The sequence below is a fragment of the Ambystoma mexicanum genome, chromosome 13 (assembly GCF_040938575.1).
Source record: "Ambystoma mexicanum isolate Mex_15411 chromosome 13, UKY_AmexF1_1, whole genome shotgun sequence".
NCBI classification, from domain to species: domain Eukaryota; kingdom Metazoa; phylum Chordata; class Amphibia; order Caudata; family Ambystomatidae; genus Ambystoma; species Ambystoma mexicanum.
Window position 1 is genome coordinate 680002529 of NC_090938.1, and position 19130 is coordinate 680021658.

The 19130-nt window shown below is 46.5% G+C and overlaps 1 protein-coding gene across 3 annotated transcripts in view; it reads right to left on the reverse strand.

Annotated features, from left to right (window-relative positions):
* Positions 1–19130, reverse strand: part of STAC2 (SH3 and cysteine rich domain 2) — a 311435-nt gene that overhangs the window by 190738 nt on the left and 101567 nt on the right. For 2 of the 3 annotated variants that reach the window (XM_069634714.1, XM_069634713.1), the window contains exon 2: positions 7966–8064. The exons of the other annotated variant lie outside the window; for it this stretch is intronic. In XM_069634714.1, coding sequence (XP_069490815.1) covers positions 7966–8064 — 99 coding nt within the window. The remainder of the gene's footprint in view (positions 1–7965; positions 8065–19130) is intronic. 3 annotated transcript variants of the gene reach the window in all.

A 19130-nucleotide genomic window follows, 5' to 3' on the forward strand; every position in this document is an offset into this window, starting at 1 on the left:
AGGAGTCACAAAGAGTGAAATGTTGGTTCCACAGACATCTGACAGCTACACCACAGGAAATTTTGGTAGTCAAAGTACAGTAGGTCTAGAGCAACTGCACTCTACTAGACCACTCCCAAAATGGCAGACGAGAACAAGATTTACGACAAACTTAAAAAGAGCTTCCTTGCAACGGGCAGCCATTACTTTGAGCCCATTCCATAGCTCAGCAGCAGCCACTGAAAAGGCCCAACTTCCAACCCAAGAGAGGCGCACCCGTGGAACTAGAATTCGGTAGGAGGTCAAAGACCTTAAGGGCCGATTGAGGACATAGGGACGGAATTTATCCCTTAGATAATCCAGACCAGAAGCATAAAAGGCATTGTGCACAATACATAGGGCTTTAAACTGGACCCTTCTTAGTACTGGCAGTCTGTGCAACTGACACAATACAATAGACATAGGAGTGCGGTTGGAGATACCAACCACAAGCCTCGCTGCAAAATTTTGCAAGACCTGCAGGCGATGGATTAAATACAGAGGTTGAGCCAAATACAGAGAGTTATAATAGTCAATTGTACTCAAAACCAGTGCTGCCACCACAGGTGCATGGAACTGAAGGGGAATGAAAGGTAGAACCCTCCGTAGGATCCTCAGTTTAAAGTGGCCAGACTTACAGACAGCTGCAACTTGCATATCCAGTGATAGGGAAGAGGAGATTTTCACCCTGAGATGTTCTACAACCAACGCGTGGCTGGGGCAAACCCCAAAAGAACTAGGCCAGAAAGAAGTGTAGAAGCAGAGTGGGGACCCACCACCAAGATATCAGTCTTGTCCCCATTCAGTCTAAGCCAGTTCTACCCCATCCACCTCCCGATGTCCTTCAGACAACTGCTCAGCTGAGAGGAAGGATCCGGGTTCACCCTGATTTGTGTATCATCAGCGTAGGAGAAGCACCTCAGGCCATGGGAGTGGATGAGCTTAACCAACGGCTGGATGTACACATTCAACAGAGTTGGAGACAGAGCCTAGCCCTGAGGGACTCCACAAGACAGAGAGACAGGAACTGAACAAAAGGATGGGAGAGAGAGGGTCTGAGCACGTCCTTCAAGAAAAGAGGAGAACCAAGAAAGCACCTGATCAGTGATGCCTGTTTCTGCAAGCCAGGCCAATAGGCTGGGATGATCGACCATGTCGAAAGCATCAAATAAATCTAACAATACCACTGATCCCCAGCCGCCCTGATCCGAGCCATGTCATTGACCAACGAGACCAGCACGCTTTCAGTACCCAGGCTTGAACGGAAACCGGATTGAAAGGGGCGGAAGAAAGAAGAGTTTTCCAGAAAAGAACCCAACAGAGGTGATACGAGAGATTACAAGAGTTTCATCAAAATACGAAGAGATGAAAGTTCAACCGACAGGATGGATCTAATTAGGGTTTCTTCAGTAGCGGTGTCACCAGAGCATGCTTCAGGTGAGCAGGAATAGTTCCTGATTGGCAGGAGTGATGAATTGCCTGGGTTAGGAGCGGAGTCCTTTAAAGTAGTTAAGGGGGAATGGGATCTAACACAGAAGCAGACATTAGCCCAAGAGTGGCTTTACTGATGTCTTCAACCGTAAACAGGGGGAACAGGGCCCACTGTTCCGTGAGGCGGGGTACCATGTCGGCGACAGGTGCCACACTTGTACCCAAAGCTAAAAGGGAGATGGCATCCCGAATGGTAGTGATTTTATGTACAAAATACTTAGAAAGAGAGTCACATAATTCATGGGATGATGTGACGTCCGTATTCACAGCTGTCAGGGAGAACAGCGATCACACCAGCACAAACAACTCCTTTATTTATTTATTTTCATTTTTAAAGCGCTCACACAGCCCTCGGGCATTGAGGCACTGTTACAGGAATTGTTTGTTTTTTAGTTGCGTAATTGTTTTTTTTTTTGACTTAGTTGCGTATTTATAATGTGCTCAAACACCTAGAGGTTTCTAAGTGCGGACCCTGGGATAGAACCTGTATTGCTTCCTGTCGTCTTGCTTCCAAGGCGTGCACGTTGCCGCTGAGCTATCCGCCCGGGACCGGGATGTTGGGAGAGGCACTAATTTCACGGGTTGTGGGGAGGCAAACTTATTTGTGTGGGGTCATCTAACTTCTTTATGCATTTTAATGAGACTCTTCTAGTGCAGCTTCAATGTTACAAGCAGTTAACTCTCTCCTTTAAGTGTGAAAGTACCCACTTATGAACTGTTGTGAGAATGAACGGTCTCCTGTTCCCTTTCTACCCTTCCAATCACTTCCCTGGCATGAAAGTACTAAACACACATCACAATTTCAATTGCCTAAAAAATGTGGCATTTGAATGCAGGTACTAACAGTGAAATGCTTTATGTATATTGCTTGTTGTTTTGTTGATTGTTTGTAAACATTTTAAAGGTTTGTATAAACCATATAAAATACATTTTTAAAAAAAAGAAATGCTTTACGTTAGTAACTGCTGGGCCCTTGTTAACAGCGAAACCCAGGTGCCGTTTAGCATCTGTGTCCTGTTATGTCTGACAACTGCTCTGAAGGTCAGCCAGTTTTAATCAACATAGCCCAACTATTCTGGGGGTGAGTGCTGCAGCCCAGTCAACTGAATATTGTTAAGCCCCTATTTGTGTTTAATGCCTTAATTACTTATTGGTAATCACCATTACTCCTAGCCCTGTTCTTCCTTGTCCCTGTAGACGTGTATGAGGCAGTACTTGTGTATGAGGCACTATGCCTCATACACAAACACTGTGATGAGGTAGAAGTACATGGATGTAATGCCTGACTTAGCTACCTGTATCTTCATTACTCCGTATCCCACTCTTCCTCATCCCAGTACTTACATATGAGGCAAGGAATCTCAAACGTAAGCTCTGGGACAAGGAAGAGGGACGTGAAGGTAATTCTGGGCCAAGGAGCTGATTTTGGAGGTTGGGGTAGGGCATGGGAGGGAGAGGGGATGTGTGGGCGGTGGGATTGTGCGATAAATCATAATGGTTGTCCATGTCCAGGCTAAGCAGGCATGAGATGTGGTATTAGTGGCTAGAGAGGCATTTTGGTGCAGCCAGGCTAGTTATGACTAAGTTTGGTAAGACTTTTTTCTAACTGCGCATTTCTGATAAAGCTGTCCTGCTAAGTGTAATTACCTGGCTAGATTGGCATTTAGGTGCTGCCAGTCTAGCCATTTCTTACTGCAGCATTGTATATTTTTTGAGCATCTGTTATAAAATGACATGATATAAGTCTATTATAACACGCCTGTACACAAGTGTTTCTTTCATTACACAAGCAATGGAGTGAAGATAGAGGGTGGACAAGACAAATGATCTTACTAGGCCTTGTGTCATTCAAATTGTGCAAGTGCGAGAATGAGAAATGCAAGGGGAAAGGGAGGGGAAAACAGGGCTGTAATGCTCTGAGTAAGTGCAGCCAGGACAGTGCAGCTCTGGGTAGTGCAAGGAGAACAAGGGACTGTTGGGTTACAGTTACAGGCCCTAAGTGCATGCTAGGCTGGAGGCAGTGCAAGGGTGACTGATCAAGAAAGAGCCTGGACTCAGTGAGATTCTGAGGGTAGGCAAGCAACCAGTCGGTACAGCAGACAGGTAGGTCAGGTAGGTCAGCAGGGGAGGGAGAGAGAGAAAGCAGAGGAGAAGAGAAACATTTTTAGCTGCTTCCGGAGCATCAGGTGGTCAGCTAAAGTTTCAGAGGGGCAGGGAGGCCATTCCAGAGGGAGGCATCTGCAGAGGAGAGAGATCTACCACCCCACTCTCTGCCTGAAGAAGTATCTAGCCCATAGAGAGTTGGAGGTAGCCGGGGGAAGGGCTCGAGAGAGAAAAAAGGTATTTTGGCAGGGAGCGCTGGATGTAGTGTGGGCCCGACCCCAGAAAGCCTTGTGGACAATGCAAAGGGTCTTGAACTTGATTCTTGCAACCACTGTGAGCCAGTGGAGAGATTTCACGGCTGTCGAGATATGATCCCTGGGCTTGTGGCCAAAGATAAGTCTTGCTGTCCTGTTCTGGATTAGTTGCAGAGGCCGGAGAGTAGAGGAAGGCAGCTTGAGACAAGAGGCTGTTGCAGTAGACCAGCCTAGAGAGAAACAGGGCTCTGGAGACAGTGAGCATCTTGGGGAAAGTGAGAAAGGGAAGAGTCCCTTTGAGGAGGAGCAGCTGGTAGGTAGTGGGACTTCATGACGACGTCCGAGATGCGAGGAGAGAAAGAGTCGAGTCGAAGATGACACAAAAGGTTTTTTTCCTTCACAGGAAGGCGAAGGAAGAGGGCCCAAGGTGGGTGGCCAGAGTGAGAGAGGGAAAGCAGGGGCATGGGTCCCAATGAGAAGGATCTCAATCTTAATGGCACTAAGGTAGATATCGTTGGAGGTGCACCATTCCTGAATCACGGATAGACAGTCAGGAATAGGCAAGAGATGAGAGGAGCCTGAAGAAAAGCTGAGTGCTATCCGCATAACACTGAATGTTAGAGGAGAAGGTAGAGATCAGGTGGGCCAAAGGGGCCAAGTAGAGGTTGAAAAACCAAGGTGAGAGGATAGAGCCCTGAGGAATGCCACAGGAAGAGAGAGAGGTGGCAGAGAGAAAGGGACCAAGTTGGATCTTGGAGGGGCAGTCCAAGAGGAAGGAGGTCAGCCACTCCAGGGCCTGATCCGTGATGCCCAGGTTCTCACGTAGTCAATTGATCAGGATGGCATGATTGACTGTGTCGAAAATAGAGGAAAGATCAAGGAGGATTAGGACAGAAGGAATGGTGGAATCAAGGTTAGAGAACAGATCTTCACGGGTGTTCAGGAGAGAGGTTTTCGTGCCTCTGGCAGCTCTGAAGCCAGACTGATGGTCATGGAGACATCCAACAGTAAGAGAGTAAGCTGGGAGATGACCAGATTTTTTCCAAGAGTTTGCCCAGGAAAGGGGTGATGGAGATTGGGCGATAGTTTGCTGGACAGGTAGGATCAGCAGACGGCTTTTTGAGGAGTGGGTACACAAGGGAGTGCTTAAGGGGAGAGGGGACCATTCCAGTGGTGAAAGAGTGATTACAGAAATCGGCCAAGGTGCCGCGAGGGTGTCAATATGGTCCCTGATGGTTCTGGAGGAGCAGGGCAGCATCTGTCTGGACGACACTTTCATGAATCAGACTTGTCTAGAAACCTTGTCAGTGTTGTCAGAGAGAAAGGGGAGAAAGGAGGAGGAGAGGTAGAGATGGTCAAAGGGGAGACGGGAGAGGGAGAGGAAGAGGAGATAGTGGACAGGATGTCCTGAGTTTTAGCAGAGAAGTGAGAGGCCAGAGCCATACAGAGGGCCTTGGAGGGAACAGGAGAGGTGGAGACCGCAACAGGATTTACCAGTTCCTTGCAGATTTGAAAGAGTTTGGCCATGTTGTTAGAGGCAGCAGAGACCCGGGATTCAATGTGTGCACTCTTCTTGATGAGTGTTATTGCTTCGATTGGCATTTTTGTGCAACCAGTCTAGGTATGTCTAACTGTGGCCTGGCATGCTTTACTGTAATGTTATATCGTGTCTACACTGGTCTACATTGTGCAGCAAGTGGGACATGTTTTCAATGTGGCATGGCATTTTTAATAGAAAAAGCATTAATGTTCCTGTGCACTGTTGGTGACTTCATGTATTGGATTGGTGTTACCCTACAAAACAATTGTAAATACACTGGCTTTTTAGCCACTTATTCTCATAAACTGTGCTGCATATTGCATTAAAACACATATGTATATCTTTCTCCTAGTACAGTGTGCGGCATACCCCTTCAGCAGCACGTTCATGCATATTGTGCAAGCGTGAGAATCTAGCCCTGCCCAGAGTGTAGTACGACCCGTGATTTGTTGCCGAGTTGGGGGGGCCCCCTCAGCATGGTCGCAGGGGGCCCCCACATTTTGTGTTACGCCACTGCTCATATCCTCATGAAGGGGTGACAAACATAGGATTCGGCTCCCTTACGGCCTTTAACCAGCTCATATCTTCATGAGGAGGTAACAAAGATGGCGTTTGACTGTCTTGGGCCTTTGAAGAGCCTATACACCCCCAGGAAACAGTAAACGAAGATAGTGTTCTGCTACCTCTGTGACTTCCATGCCTTGGGGCTTGCAATCATTTTGCATTTTCATGAGGAGAATATCAAAGAATGTATTCAGCTGCCTTGAGGCCTTTGAAAATCTCCTGATTAGTAGGAAAACAAAGATGGCTTCCAGCTGGCCTCGGGCTTCTACAGACTCCTAAACCATAGGTAAACAAGATAATGTGTATCGCATCTTTGTAACGAGTAACTAGGCAAAGATGGCGCCTGTCTGATCTTGGGTCTTCAAAGAACGCGTGTCCTGACAAGAAGCTTAATGCGGATGGCGACCACCTGTCCTGGGCCTTAAAAGCCCTCACATTCTGTAGAAAAAGCAAAAAAATGGGGCATCTGTCTTTCATGGGGCCCTAGAATAGTTTGTGCCCTTTGACGAGGTCCGGGAGATACCCTAGGAAAGGGGGTCTAGCTGCCTTGTAACATGTAGACGAGCTTGTGCTTTGATAACAATGTAGACATCAGCGTTCATAGGGTCTTAAAAGAGTTTGTAACCTGTTATGGTGATGAAGATGATAGTCAGATGCCTGAGGCATTCTGAGACCTCGTGCCCTTACGAGGCGTAAATAAATATTGCGTCCTCCTGCCTTGAGGTCTCCTAAGATCACGCGCAGTGTATGAAGTGTACCACAAAATGTAGTGGAACTGTAACCCTAGTGGTGGACAGAGTACGCAGGAAGGGAGCAACGTGCAACCAGGGACATCATTTCACCAAAATGCCAGGGGTAGCGTAAGTGACATCATACGACCCTTGACCTCTGATGACATCACAGGAAGTGGTGTCATTTGACCCCACCCGAAGTGACATCAAAGTAAGCGATGGAACACAGCCTTTCACCCCTTGACAAAACAGGAAGTGGCATCACATAGCATTGTTTCTAAGTACACTCTGAAAAATTGGGTTACAATATCACTATAAAGAGATATACATTTATACAAGAATGGATCACCATATGTATCATTAATATCAGCGCGTATAGGGCCATGTTACCAAATTACTGTGAATGCAAGCAGGCGTCCAAGGCCAAGCGATAATTATGTGTTATTATGTAGCACTTACGCTTAAGCGCTTCATGTAGGACAAATATACATACAATATCACCCAATGTGTGTTGTTTCTCATTTATCAACCTCAGCAGGATGAAAGGCTGAGTTGACCTTGCCGGGAGTCGAACATGCAACCTGCAGATCACACACACATTGCAGCAGTGAGCACTCAACGCACTGAGCTATCTTACCAGTTATAGCTATCAGGAAAACAGCCACTCCAAAGAGCCACATGCTGCTGGCCACTGCCCAGGAGCCTCAGTTTAATTTAAAAATAAAAAAAAGGTACATTTCTGGGGGGGGTAGGAAGGGAGACCACAGGGGTAGCAAGCAAGACCTCATGTGACGCAGATGCGACCCCTGGCAACTCCTAAATGACATCCTGCATGCAACATATTTCTCAAGGGTTGCAGCCATGCTGATTGACAGCCAGGTGAGTTGAAACAGATTTCAGTTTAACTGTAACAGCTATGATAGGTTATTTATAACACGCTTAATACCCAGAGGTTTCGAAGTGCGGACTTGAGGATCAAACCTGTGGTGCTCTGTGTCGTCTTTCTTCTAAGGCGAGCATGTTGCCCCTGAGCTATCCTCCCTATCAGGTGCCAAAGTGGAGAAGTGTGCTTTAACTTCACAAAGAACAGTTCTGGACTGGTGAAAATGTTTGCAAAAAGTAGTGGAACTGTTAACAGTAAAAAAAAAAGGTTGTCCACGAAATGTCAGAAGGGGAAAACAACGTACGTTATTTGAACAAAAATACCTTTCAGTTTTCTCTCGCGTGGACATTTCAGAGAACCCCCTCCTTCCCATCCCCTTACCTTCGGGCAGCTCAGTTCGCGGTGTACCGCCGCCTTCACCATCCCACTGTTACGCTGGTTCCCTTCTCTTACGTGCATGGGATCCGGTGCCGCAGGGTCCTTGGAAAAAAATAATTAACTTTTTTATGTTGGTTGGTGGGGACCCAGATGCGGTTATAGTGAACAAGGGTGGAGGGGACAATCCCCGCAACCCCTGCTCCCCTTGTTCACAGTAATTGCACCAAATGGTAAATATGTTCAAAATTTACAGCTGTATGTCATTTTCGTACATCCAAAATCCGAACATATCTACTATTCGTTTTTTAAATTTCTAACTATTCTGCGGATGCCAAAAATAAAAGTAGTGGATCGCTGCTCCCAACTGTTCCCTCTCACTTCGACCACTGATCACGCAACCTGATATGGTAACAAACAGAGATGATCAACATCGTCAGAAGAAACTGGAAAACACTCAAACTTGAAGATCTGCTCAGTTTAATGTAGGACACCAAACCAAAAACAAAAGAAGTGATGGAAGGAAAGTTTATAATTAATCTTAACCTCTGGCAGTGCTCTAGGCAACCCTTCATACCATCGTTTTATGACTGCCAAGCCATTACAAAAGGGGAAAGACCATATGCAAATCAGGCGTGTCCCACCCCAAAAGGGGCAATCCAGCCAAAACTGCTAGGTTACATCGCCTCTGCACGAGATCACAAGCATCCCCAAACACGTTTTGGCCTTGTTTGGACTGATCAGTGAGGAGTAGCTTGGGTCTCTATGCCCAGCAGGTACTGGACCCATGTCTGGGCATACCCGTCCCACTCAGGGTGACTACAGCAAAACAAAAGAAGTGATGGCTGGAAGATTTAGACTGAATCTTAACCTCTGGCATCCTCTCGGCAACCCTCCAGACCATAGTTCTCTACTTGCCAAGCCATTACAAAAGGGGAAAGGCCATAGGCAAATAAGGCTTGGTCCAACCCCAAAAGGGGCAGCCCATCCCGGACTGCTTGGTCACATCCCTTCTGCACGAGACCACAAGCATCCACAAACATGCTTCAGCCTTTTTGGAACTCATCAGTGAACCACGTCTGGGCATACCCGTCCCACTCGGGTGACTATAGCAAAACAAAAGAGGCCAAACATGTCTGGGGATGCTTGTGGTCTCGTGCAGAAGGGATGTGATCAAGCAGTTTGGGCTGGACCACCCGTTTGGGGTGGGACCAAGCCTGATTTGCATATGGTCTTTCCCGTTTCTCTAATGGCTTGGAAGGCTAAAGAACGATGGTTTGGAGGGTTGCCCAGAGCTGTGCCAGAGGTTATGATTAATTCAAAACCTTCCAGCCTAATTACATACACCTGCATTATCTTCAACTGCCACTATGCACTTGCTCGCACTCATGAAATTGATGAACTCATTAGCACACACTCCCCAGATATACTCTTCCTTGCAGAAACATGGCTCATACCCCACCACACACCTGTTATCCCTGACATGCCCCGCACTATTTCATCCACCACAGAGACCACCGACACAAAGAAGGTGGTGGCATTGCCATCATATATAAAGACATACTCGCGCTTAGTAGTCCCACACACACCCATACACCTCCTTTGAAGCACTCTCCTTGTTTCCCTCCATCACAGCCACGCCCCACATTTCTCCACCTCATTTATCGCCTTCCTACACACAATCCCACCCTCCACACCGACTGGACTGACTTCACTACTAGCAACCACACCTCCCCCTGCAACAATATCCACCTTGGCGACTTCAACCCTGGTAGTTCCCTTCCAGACAACATCTCCCATACTAAGGACTATCCTCTCTCCACTCACCCTTCACGGCCTCACACCACTCATCACCTATCCCACACACATTGCTGACAACACCGTGGACCTTTTGATCTCCGGCAAAATTCATGCCTCCATGGATAATCAAATCTGGGTATCGTGGTCTGACCACTTTCCTATCCCCGTCACGCTGTAGTGATATATTTATGGACAACCATTAACATAAGGAGTTTGTTGCCTCCCCGATCAAAAGTGCTGCAAAGAATATACCAATGATGTGGCTCACTCTAGCCCTGTCTGTGACTCAAATAGAGCCACGCAGATCCTACCACCTGTGCCACAGATAAGCCATGATCCAGGCCGGTGTTCAGAAAGGATATATATTTATTAAATAATAAGCCCAATTGCTATTTTAACAGAATCATAACTCACACCATATTCTCGGTGGCACAAACAAAGTTTAATGCAAAGAACTCTTTACTTTTTGGGAATAGACATTAATAAAAGATCTGAAATGACACCACGTGTGTGTTTTCACTTTTGGTTCTCATGTAATTAGATCACAGGCCACATAAACAGTTCCCAACCTTCTATCACACACAAAAATCCCAAAATGCCAACCATGATGCAGCACCTTAAAACATGAAGTGTTATGAAGTTAGGTATACATACAATGCAACAGCAACATCTTCCGTACTGGTAAAAACAATTTGACACACGCAGTGCTCTTTACTTATAATCTCCCTGCGCACATGTCAATGCTAGCAATGTGAAAGCACAACAGACTTTTATTGCACACTTTTGAGATTCATAGGAACCTTCGTCCTTCGCCCCTATGCAATGCAGAATCCCTCGCCGATCAGGAGTCACTTTCCTACTGTCAGTAAAGAGTATGCTTTTACATTGGGGACTTCACTTTATTAAATTTAGGCAAAACGCTTTTCTGCCCCAACACAAAGACCCAGACATTCAGTTACATTCAGCACCCCTCTGCCTAAAGGCAAGTTCTGAGGAATGGTGAACACTTAGGAATTTTATTTTTTAGAAATACACTCTTCCCTTTTAGGGAATGTTGGGGTTGACAATGAGAAATAGGAATACGCACTTACTTTAAATACCTATACCTTTGATTAGCACTAGGGAAGAGGTCGGACGGTTCGAACTCCCCTGAGTCTGTACACCCCGCATTCAGAGATTATATGGGAATTAATTCAAATATTATTTTGTAAAATGCTAAGGGTCTACTCAGTTTGCCGTACCCACTAATTAAGGGCAAGGCATTAACTCAAACAGATCCCCAGCACACTTGCTTCTGTTGGACACATTATTTACACAGAATGTCTCTGGGTTTGGTGCACAGGAAAGACATCCTCATTTCTGGACCCTCTCTTGGGGAAGCACAGGGATCTGGTCAGGCACTTCAGTCATGGATAGCCACCAGCATTCATCTCTCTATTTGGCTCGCCTTGCAAGATTCCAGTCTTTTGTCTCTGTTCCCTGGCCCCCCAATTCCAGTCTCCCAGGCAATGTTAGTTCTGCAGCAATATTTCAGTAGTTCCACCCTGATGATTTTAGGCAGCTCTCCTTCTCTTTCCATTGTACATCCACTTTATATATCTTTGACCACCCCACAAATATTGAAATTATAAGGTGCCAGTTTGTTGGCTCTAGATGTGGATTGGACACCGACGGTCCTCTCCTCCCACAAGGCCCAGCCCCCTCTCTGTGGATAGGCTCCTGTAGTTATTAATCTTACATCATGGGAGGCATCAACCCAACCACTGGAATTTACATTTCCAGGCATTTCAATGTTTCCCTCAAAAACTTAAATGTGGCAAAAATGTTAAATTTACAAATAAGCCTAACAATATATATGGTTGCATTTGTCTCATAATGCTGCATTTCATGAAATTACTCCAGTTTCTGCACGAGGTTGCAGGTTCAAACTGCAGTTTTTCCTGAATTACTCACAATTGTACATACTGTTAACTAAGCTCTATCTCCCGAAATGTCTGCCTTGTGACATTTTCTGGGCAGCCATAAATACATTTCAGGTTGTAGCTCTGTAGGTAGAATCCTGATAGGAGTTGAATCAATGGAAAGGACTTGTGATATGATATGGCATTTATAACAGGCCTATACACAAGTGTTTCAAGGCGCGACGAAGCAAGGGAGAGGAAACAGAGAGGAGACAGAGACAGCGATCCTACTAGGCCAGGTGACATTAAGATCACGCAAGTGCAGGGGAGGGGGGAAGAGTAAAAGTGCAGGGGGAAAGGGGGTGGGAGTCCAGGGGGAAAGGGGAGGGGGATACGCTTTCCAATTATACTTGCCCCATTTCTATAAGGGTCACGGTTCCAAAGTTAATGGACAAAGTATGATCTTCTATGTAACCCAATGGCACTGTATTAATTACATACATATTATCCCTTCAATTTTCACATTGTTTTGTTTCTTCAAACTGAACAGGGATCTGGCCACCAGCTTCCTGTGTTGACCCAAGTCCATTAGCATTCTTGCACAGTCAAAGGCTAATGGATGACCTGTTTGCTTATCTTGAAAAGCAGATCCTATAGCCCCATCCTCCATGCTCGTGGCAAATCCCTCAAATCCCTCGGGAAAAAGGTTCTGTGATCAGTATCTCTGAGCTGACCACAACTTGGATTTTATTTTCAAGAATGTGTTCAGTTCAACTCATCAAGGGCTGGCTCTCTGTTGATTCGGCTGTTTACTCTACCGCCAATAACTCCTCTGTCATGCATGAATAGAGTCTCCTCTCTGGCACTGAAACTTCAATGAGATTGTCTTTCAGATAGAGAGGCAGAGCAGACCCCTGGCATCCATTGGGGGCCTGTGGCTTTGAATCTTAATATAAATGTCAGCTCTAATGAACAGAAATCTGTACCGTTTCTTCAGACATGAGTCCTGCATAGATATTTGACCTTATCTTATATGCAGTTTTGTCCTGTGCGATGCCATCAATGCTCAGCTTTACATTATGATAATTGTATTTGCTTTATCCTGTCAAGGGAAATTCGGTTTTCATGTGCTCATTATTCTAAGCTGCGAAATGCATGTAATGAAAGGTACTTTCATGTCTTTGAATTTTGTGTGCAAGGCACACTTAATTTGTTAGTTTGCAGTGTGCTTTCAAATGACAAAAGCAGATTTCTGCATTTTAGGCCCTAGTCAGCCATGCAGCTTCCTTTTGTCTCTGGGGTTGGTTTGAACCCCACAACGCTCACACTACCACACAAAATCCCACCCCCTGCCACCAATACAACACCATCATCACACAGGCACTTGACAAAATTGCACCCTTCAATTTACAACACCCCTGCAAAATTGGCTGGAAAAATAACCCATGTCCCTCAACCAGGACACACCTCAGACACTGCTGCAACAAATATAAAACAGCCATATGCAATTCCAAAGCCATCCATTACTTCCAAGAACTCCAATCCACCACCTATCGTACCCAGAAACTTTTCAACATCCTCAAGTCCCTCTCTAAACCGCCTTCCACACCTTCCACACCCCCCATGCACTGTAGTATACAACTCCCTCAGGAACTACTTCAACTCCAAAATATACAATATCAACAGAGCCCTCCCCTGAGCTCTCACACTCCCAACCCTTCTCCCAAACATTCCAAGACATGGGACACCTTCGACCCCATCACCACTGACATCCTCATCACCCTCACCAAAACACAACCAGCACTCTTCCTAGAGGATGCATGCCCACCTCAAGCTGCATCCAATTGCATCACCACCCAAGCTCCCCACTAGCTCAACACCATCAACTCATGTCTCCCACATGGTACTATCCCCACTGCACTCAAAATGCGACAAATCTCACCCCTCCCCAAATAACCATCTCTCAACCCCACACTTCCTGAAAACTACAGCCCTATTACTATCCTACCATACCTCATCAGAATCATAGAAGGCTTTGTAACTACTCAACTACAACAACACATCATCACAAACAACCAACTCAACCCATTCCGATCTGGCTTTTGGCCCGCAGCTCTGAGACCGCTACTCTTCACATCCTTGATGACCTCCACAGCATCACAGATAAAGGACACACAGCACTACTCATACTCCTTGACCTCTCTGTGACCTTTGACACCATCGACCACACCATTCTATTAGACATCCTAGCCCACAGGAGGACTCTCTCTGTCACCGTACTCGTCTGGTTCACCTGCTTTCTCTCTGACAGGACAAGGTTTGTTGCCATGTGCCCTTATCAATCAGACCCCACGCCTGTCAATTATGGTGTCCTGCAAGGCTCCTTCCTATTGCCACTCCTCCTCAACGTATATGTTGAATCCTTTGTACAGATCCTTAGCAAACATAACATGCATTTCCACCAATATGCAAATGACACACAAATGTACTTCCAAATTTCCTCCCCTTCGCAACTCCACGCCCACAAAACCTGTCTCTCTACCATCACCAACTGGGTGGTCACCGACCTTCTCAAACTCAACCCTTCCAAAACAGAATTCCTCCACATCTGCCCCCATGGTGCAAATCCACCACACCCTGTGGATTCAAGATCTCACCACGGACAACCCACACATATCACCCTCTAAACCTGTTAAATCCCTTGGCTTCACCATCAACCCCCACCTTTCCTTCACACACCATATAGCCGCTGTCACCAAAACATGCAATACACAACTACCTACACCTGCTATAGAAAACCAGACACATCCTTCCTCCTGGTAACTTCCACACTGCAATCCAGGCACTAGTTCTCTCTAAGATGGACTATGGAAATGCTCGCCTCACTTGACGCCCTAAGAACACCTTTGTCCCCCTGCAAGCCATACAAAACACAGCAACCAGGCTCATCCTCCACCTACCCAAACATTCACACATCCCACCTGCTCTTGCCCAGCTCCACTGTCACCCCATACCCCAGCAAATTACCTTCAAAGGACTCTGCATTTTATTCAGAGCCATCCACATCCAAACTCCATCTTACCTTCATGACAAACTCAAACCCTGAACCCACACGAACACCAGGCAAGCCAGCCAACACTTTATAGACATTTCAATCTGCAAACTCAGGTGCACACAAAAACAAGCATTTGCCCACTGGGCACCAAGGTCATGGAACACCCTACCTCTCCACATATGCACTCCACCCTCCATCACCACTTTCAAAAAGAGTCTCAAAACCCATTTCCCCACACATAACCATACCCTCCTCCAATGCTATCACTTTTCTATCCTAAACTTCCTATCGTTTCCTGAAAACATTTTGTAACTTATTTTTTCAACTCCCACCTTTTCAATATTTGTACCAAGTAAGGTGCTCCAAGGCCCTCTGGGTAGGGCCTGCACTAAATAATAATTCAAATAAATAAATAAATAACCTGAACTGAGAACAAGACTAATACCCACTGTTTGTTTCACAAACTAGTGAGGGAAAGGAAATACCAATGCTGCTGCCCCCACCACTACAAGGAAATGCCACACCAGCCCCCCGCCTCTAAATAACTCACTCAGTATTGGGACTTTCACTACTGCGTCCCCACTCTATACCACACTGTAGCCACTCCATGATATGTGTGAGGAATTCGACCATCCGCGCTGCAGGTGTGCACTCACCTGGGCTTTTTAAAATATTTTTAAAGAAATTGAATGATGTGAGATCAACCTCGGAAAATGTGTGTGGCTAATCTGCACACATTTTCCTATGCTCACCGGACTACAAACACATAGTCACGTGTACTCTGAGGGGACACAGTCTACAGGTACAGTCCTCCTGTCATGTTCAGTTTGAACGTGACAACCAGGAGTACAAGAAAGCATCAAGAGGAGGAGGTCAACACCTTCCTCATGCCATGGCCAGCCTAATTAAATATCAAAGACTCCAGTGATCTTCCCTATTCTTTGTCTGCCTGCTGCTGGCAGCACATACTGATGAGAGTTAATTGAAGCAGGCCTGGGGGAGGCCTGGTCGCAGGACTGACAAAGGACAGGATGCCCAACACCGTTTTGACATGCATCTGTGTCAACTTAAAGTCAGCTCCTGCCCCTTAGTATAAAGTGCAGTGATTGTCATGTCTGGGACAACTGTTTACAGTGGTCAGCCCCGCAGGGGGACCCCATTCAAGAAGGCACAAGTATGTGATTTGATGGAGACCGAAAGTCTGTTCTCGCCATAACTTCAAGGTAGACCTGCACTTTGATCAGGAGCCACAGAGAGCTCAATTAACCAGAGAGACACTTTGATCCACAATAGACAGGAAGATAGGTGGGACTTAGTAGTACATGTTGTCACCCCTTTACCTTTCCTGTTGCAAAGCACTGTGGTTATGACCTCACGTATAACAGAGGATTGTTGGTGGGGACCCAGGATTGGTTTATTGAGGTAGGCTTAGCCTGCACCAATCACTGGGGACCATGTGGCTTCAGAAGAGGGCTGAGCCCCTCTCTTAGTAGATCATCCAATGACTTTGTAACAAGTAAGAAGAAGGACTAATTTACAACCTGGCTGAAGGTAAAGTCGGTCTTACAGCTTCCACCAGTTAAGGAAGGCCAGGATTTCCAAGAGGGAAGCAAGATCTCTCCCCAAAACAACTCCCAGGGAACAGAGGGAGATACCGACCTCAGAGGACCCATGCAGCAGCTCCAGAACCGGTACCCAGCCAGCACACAGCCTGCCCTGCTAGGTTCTGACAGCATGCTTCTTAGGTGGGAAGTGCCAGAGAGTCTCTGAATAAAGGACAAAACTGTTGCCTGCAAACACTCTCCTCAGCGTTGGGCCGTCCACCTTAAAGGATGACACAAGCCCAGCAAAGTAGCTAGGAGGAGTGCCACAACAAGCATCAACCAGCATCCATCTTTTAAAGACAGTCGAGCCCTCGGACCGCGACCGGCTGCACCACTGACTGTTGTCGCGCTGCCGTCACTGTAGCTGTCCGAGACATCTCGACCATAGTTCCAGATCCACCAACCAGCACAGAGACAACGATTCTTGACCCAAAGCCGCTGTGTTGGCCAGCCTGCAGCCGTCCGTCCAGCCACTCTTGCCGAACTGCCTGCCGCCTGATACCTGCAGCTATCTCCTGTCTTGAAGTCTGTCGCAGGAGCTGCACGGTGTCCTGGGACCGACCCAACCCTGTCGAGAATCAAGATCATCTCAAGCACCAGGTACATTATGGTTTTGTCCCCCAGGTCCTTTTCCAAACTCCCCTAGAAACATTTACAACCCCTTGCTTCCTTGGTGCTGAAACCAATTAACCTTGAACAGTTAAGACTGATTGCTTTACCGACTACCCTCCTGTCAGTATTCAGAGTGCATCCCTTTCCTTCATGAAACTGTCTGTCCTCTGTGTTCCTTTACAGGGTGGGTTGTATTTTGTTTTGTGCTAGAACTATCTGTTGTAATAATAATAAATTAGATATTTGTATACAACCTTTTATCCAACCTTGACTGGACAGTCCCTTTTATCAAACACTTGTGTATGAGCATGATACAAATAAATATAATTTCATATCATATGATTGGGTAATAATTGTATTTTTGCTGTGTTGCAACTAACCAACGATCCAGGGCCTTGCGGAAATAAGCCTGCTGTCCCGTCCACGTTACCAAAATTGGACAAGGAGGTTTATATTTTACTTGTGTTTCTAATCTGTTCGGATCCCTTCTGGTGCACTAGATATGTGGGGCTGATTGATGGTTTAGAAACCAATATTCATCCCTGGACCACTGGTGCCCCAGAAGTTGATTTGTCACAATGTGTATCAATCGACTTCCTCCCTAGATCACATGTGAGACTCCCCCTCAAAGTACCACACGCGACTCTGCACCAAGTGCTGACTGGAACCTGGAGATCCACAAAATACCGGCAAAGAAACTACAAGCACTCTTGCATATCCCGAAAAAAGCCTATTACTAACCCTACACACTAACTAACCTAAGCTCCACACTCAAACTCGACGCATGCAAATCAAACAAGCCACTCACCCAGCTTATCACTGCTCTCACCAGATGACAAAGAACAGACCACTACATTCCTACAGCCAACTTACATACCATAGCGCCCCTCCCACAACCAACGCATCCAAGCACTACGGGCACACAAGATCTTCTTAGTTGACATAAACACCTTCATACTCTTAACACAAAACACCCAGAAACTCACACGGAGCTCAGGGTACTTTTGGGTCTGCAAGCAGCAACACAAGAGCACAGTAATCTTGCATTTGTACACTCATCCCAACTAACCAAATCCCACCCACTATCTTTAAGAGCCACAGAGCCCCTGGAGTACATGCAGTGGTAGCGGTGTAGCGGTGTGCGGCATGCATCCTAATAACATAACATGTTTAGAAGCCAGCAGACCTTCGACAACCATGCGTACTGATGAGAAGGCAACACAATATGGAATCCAGAGACCTCTTAAGAGCTTGAGTCCTGGCATAGAAAGAAACAAAGATGGCGTCCACCTGCCTGGAGGCCGTCAAAGAGCGTGTTTCCTTAAAAGGAGGTAAACGAATATGGTCTCCACCTTCCTTGAGGCTTTCAAAGAACTAGGAACTAGTGTTCTGTTGAGGAGTTAAAACAAATATGTGTCCACCTGTCTTAAAGCCTCTGAAGAACTTGAGTCCTGACAGCGAGAAAAACAAAGATGGCGTCCACCTGCCTTGAGGCCTTCAAATAGCGTGTTTCTTTATAAGGATGTAAACAAATATGGCGTCCACCTGCCTTGATGCATTCAAAAAACATGTGTCCTTATAGGGCGGTAAACAAATATGGCATCCACCTTTGAAGTTGCTAATGAAAAGGCAAAGAAATATGGTGTCCAGCTGCCACAGGGCTGACCATGACGTGTGCCCAGATGAGGAGGTAAACAAAGATGGCTTCTGGGATCCTTGGGGGCCTTTGAGACGCTTATGCCCTAATGAGATTCGTCCTCTGGCCTCCCTGGACTCCGCTCTTCTCTAATGTTAGACAGGATTCATCCTTCTCCTCAGCACCAACTTCTGATATTCCCACAGAATGGCTGGGGCGCAATCAGTCAACCGCTAACAAGTTCGCGCTGTCCACAACTCTCCGGAGGATCAGCTTCCATTTCCCAAATTGATTGGTCTGCTTGGACGAAGGCCAAGGCCTCCTCTGAGCTCGCAGAGATTATCGCTTTCCCAGGATGAAGCGCAACGGTTAGACCTGGCTCGCGACTGAGTGGCGCAGCACATGCGCACCCTCTCTCTGCTGCTTCACTGGGACGGCTCCACTGCACAGCCCCGGGTGGTGGAGAAAGAGCATGGTTAGGGGGGTGCCAGGGAAGTTATAGCTCAAGCTGGAGTCAGGAGGTCTCGGGCAAGGTGATAACTAACATCATATTTGAGAGGACC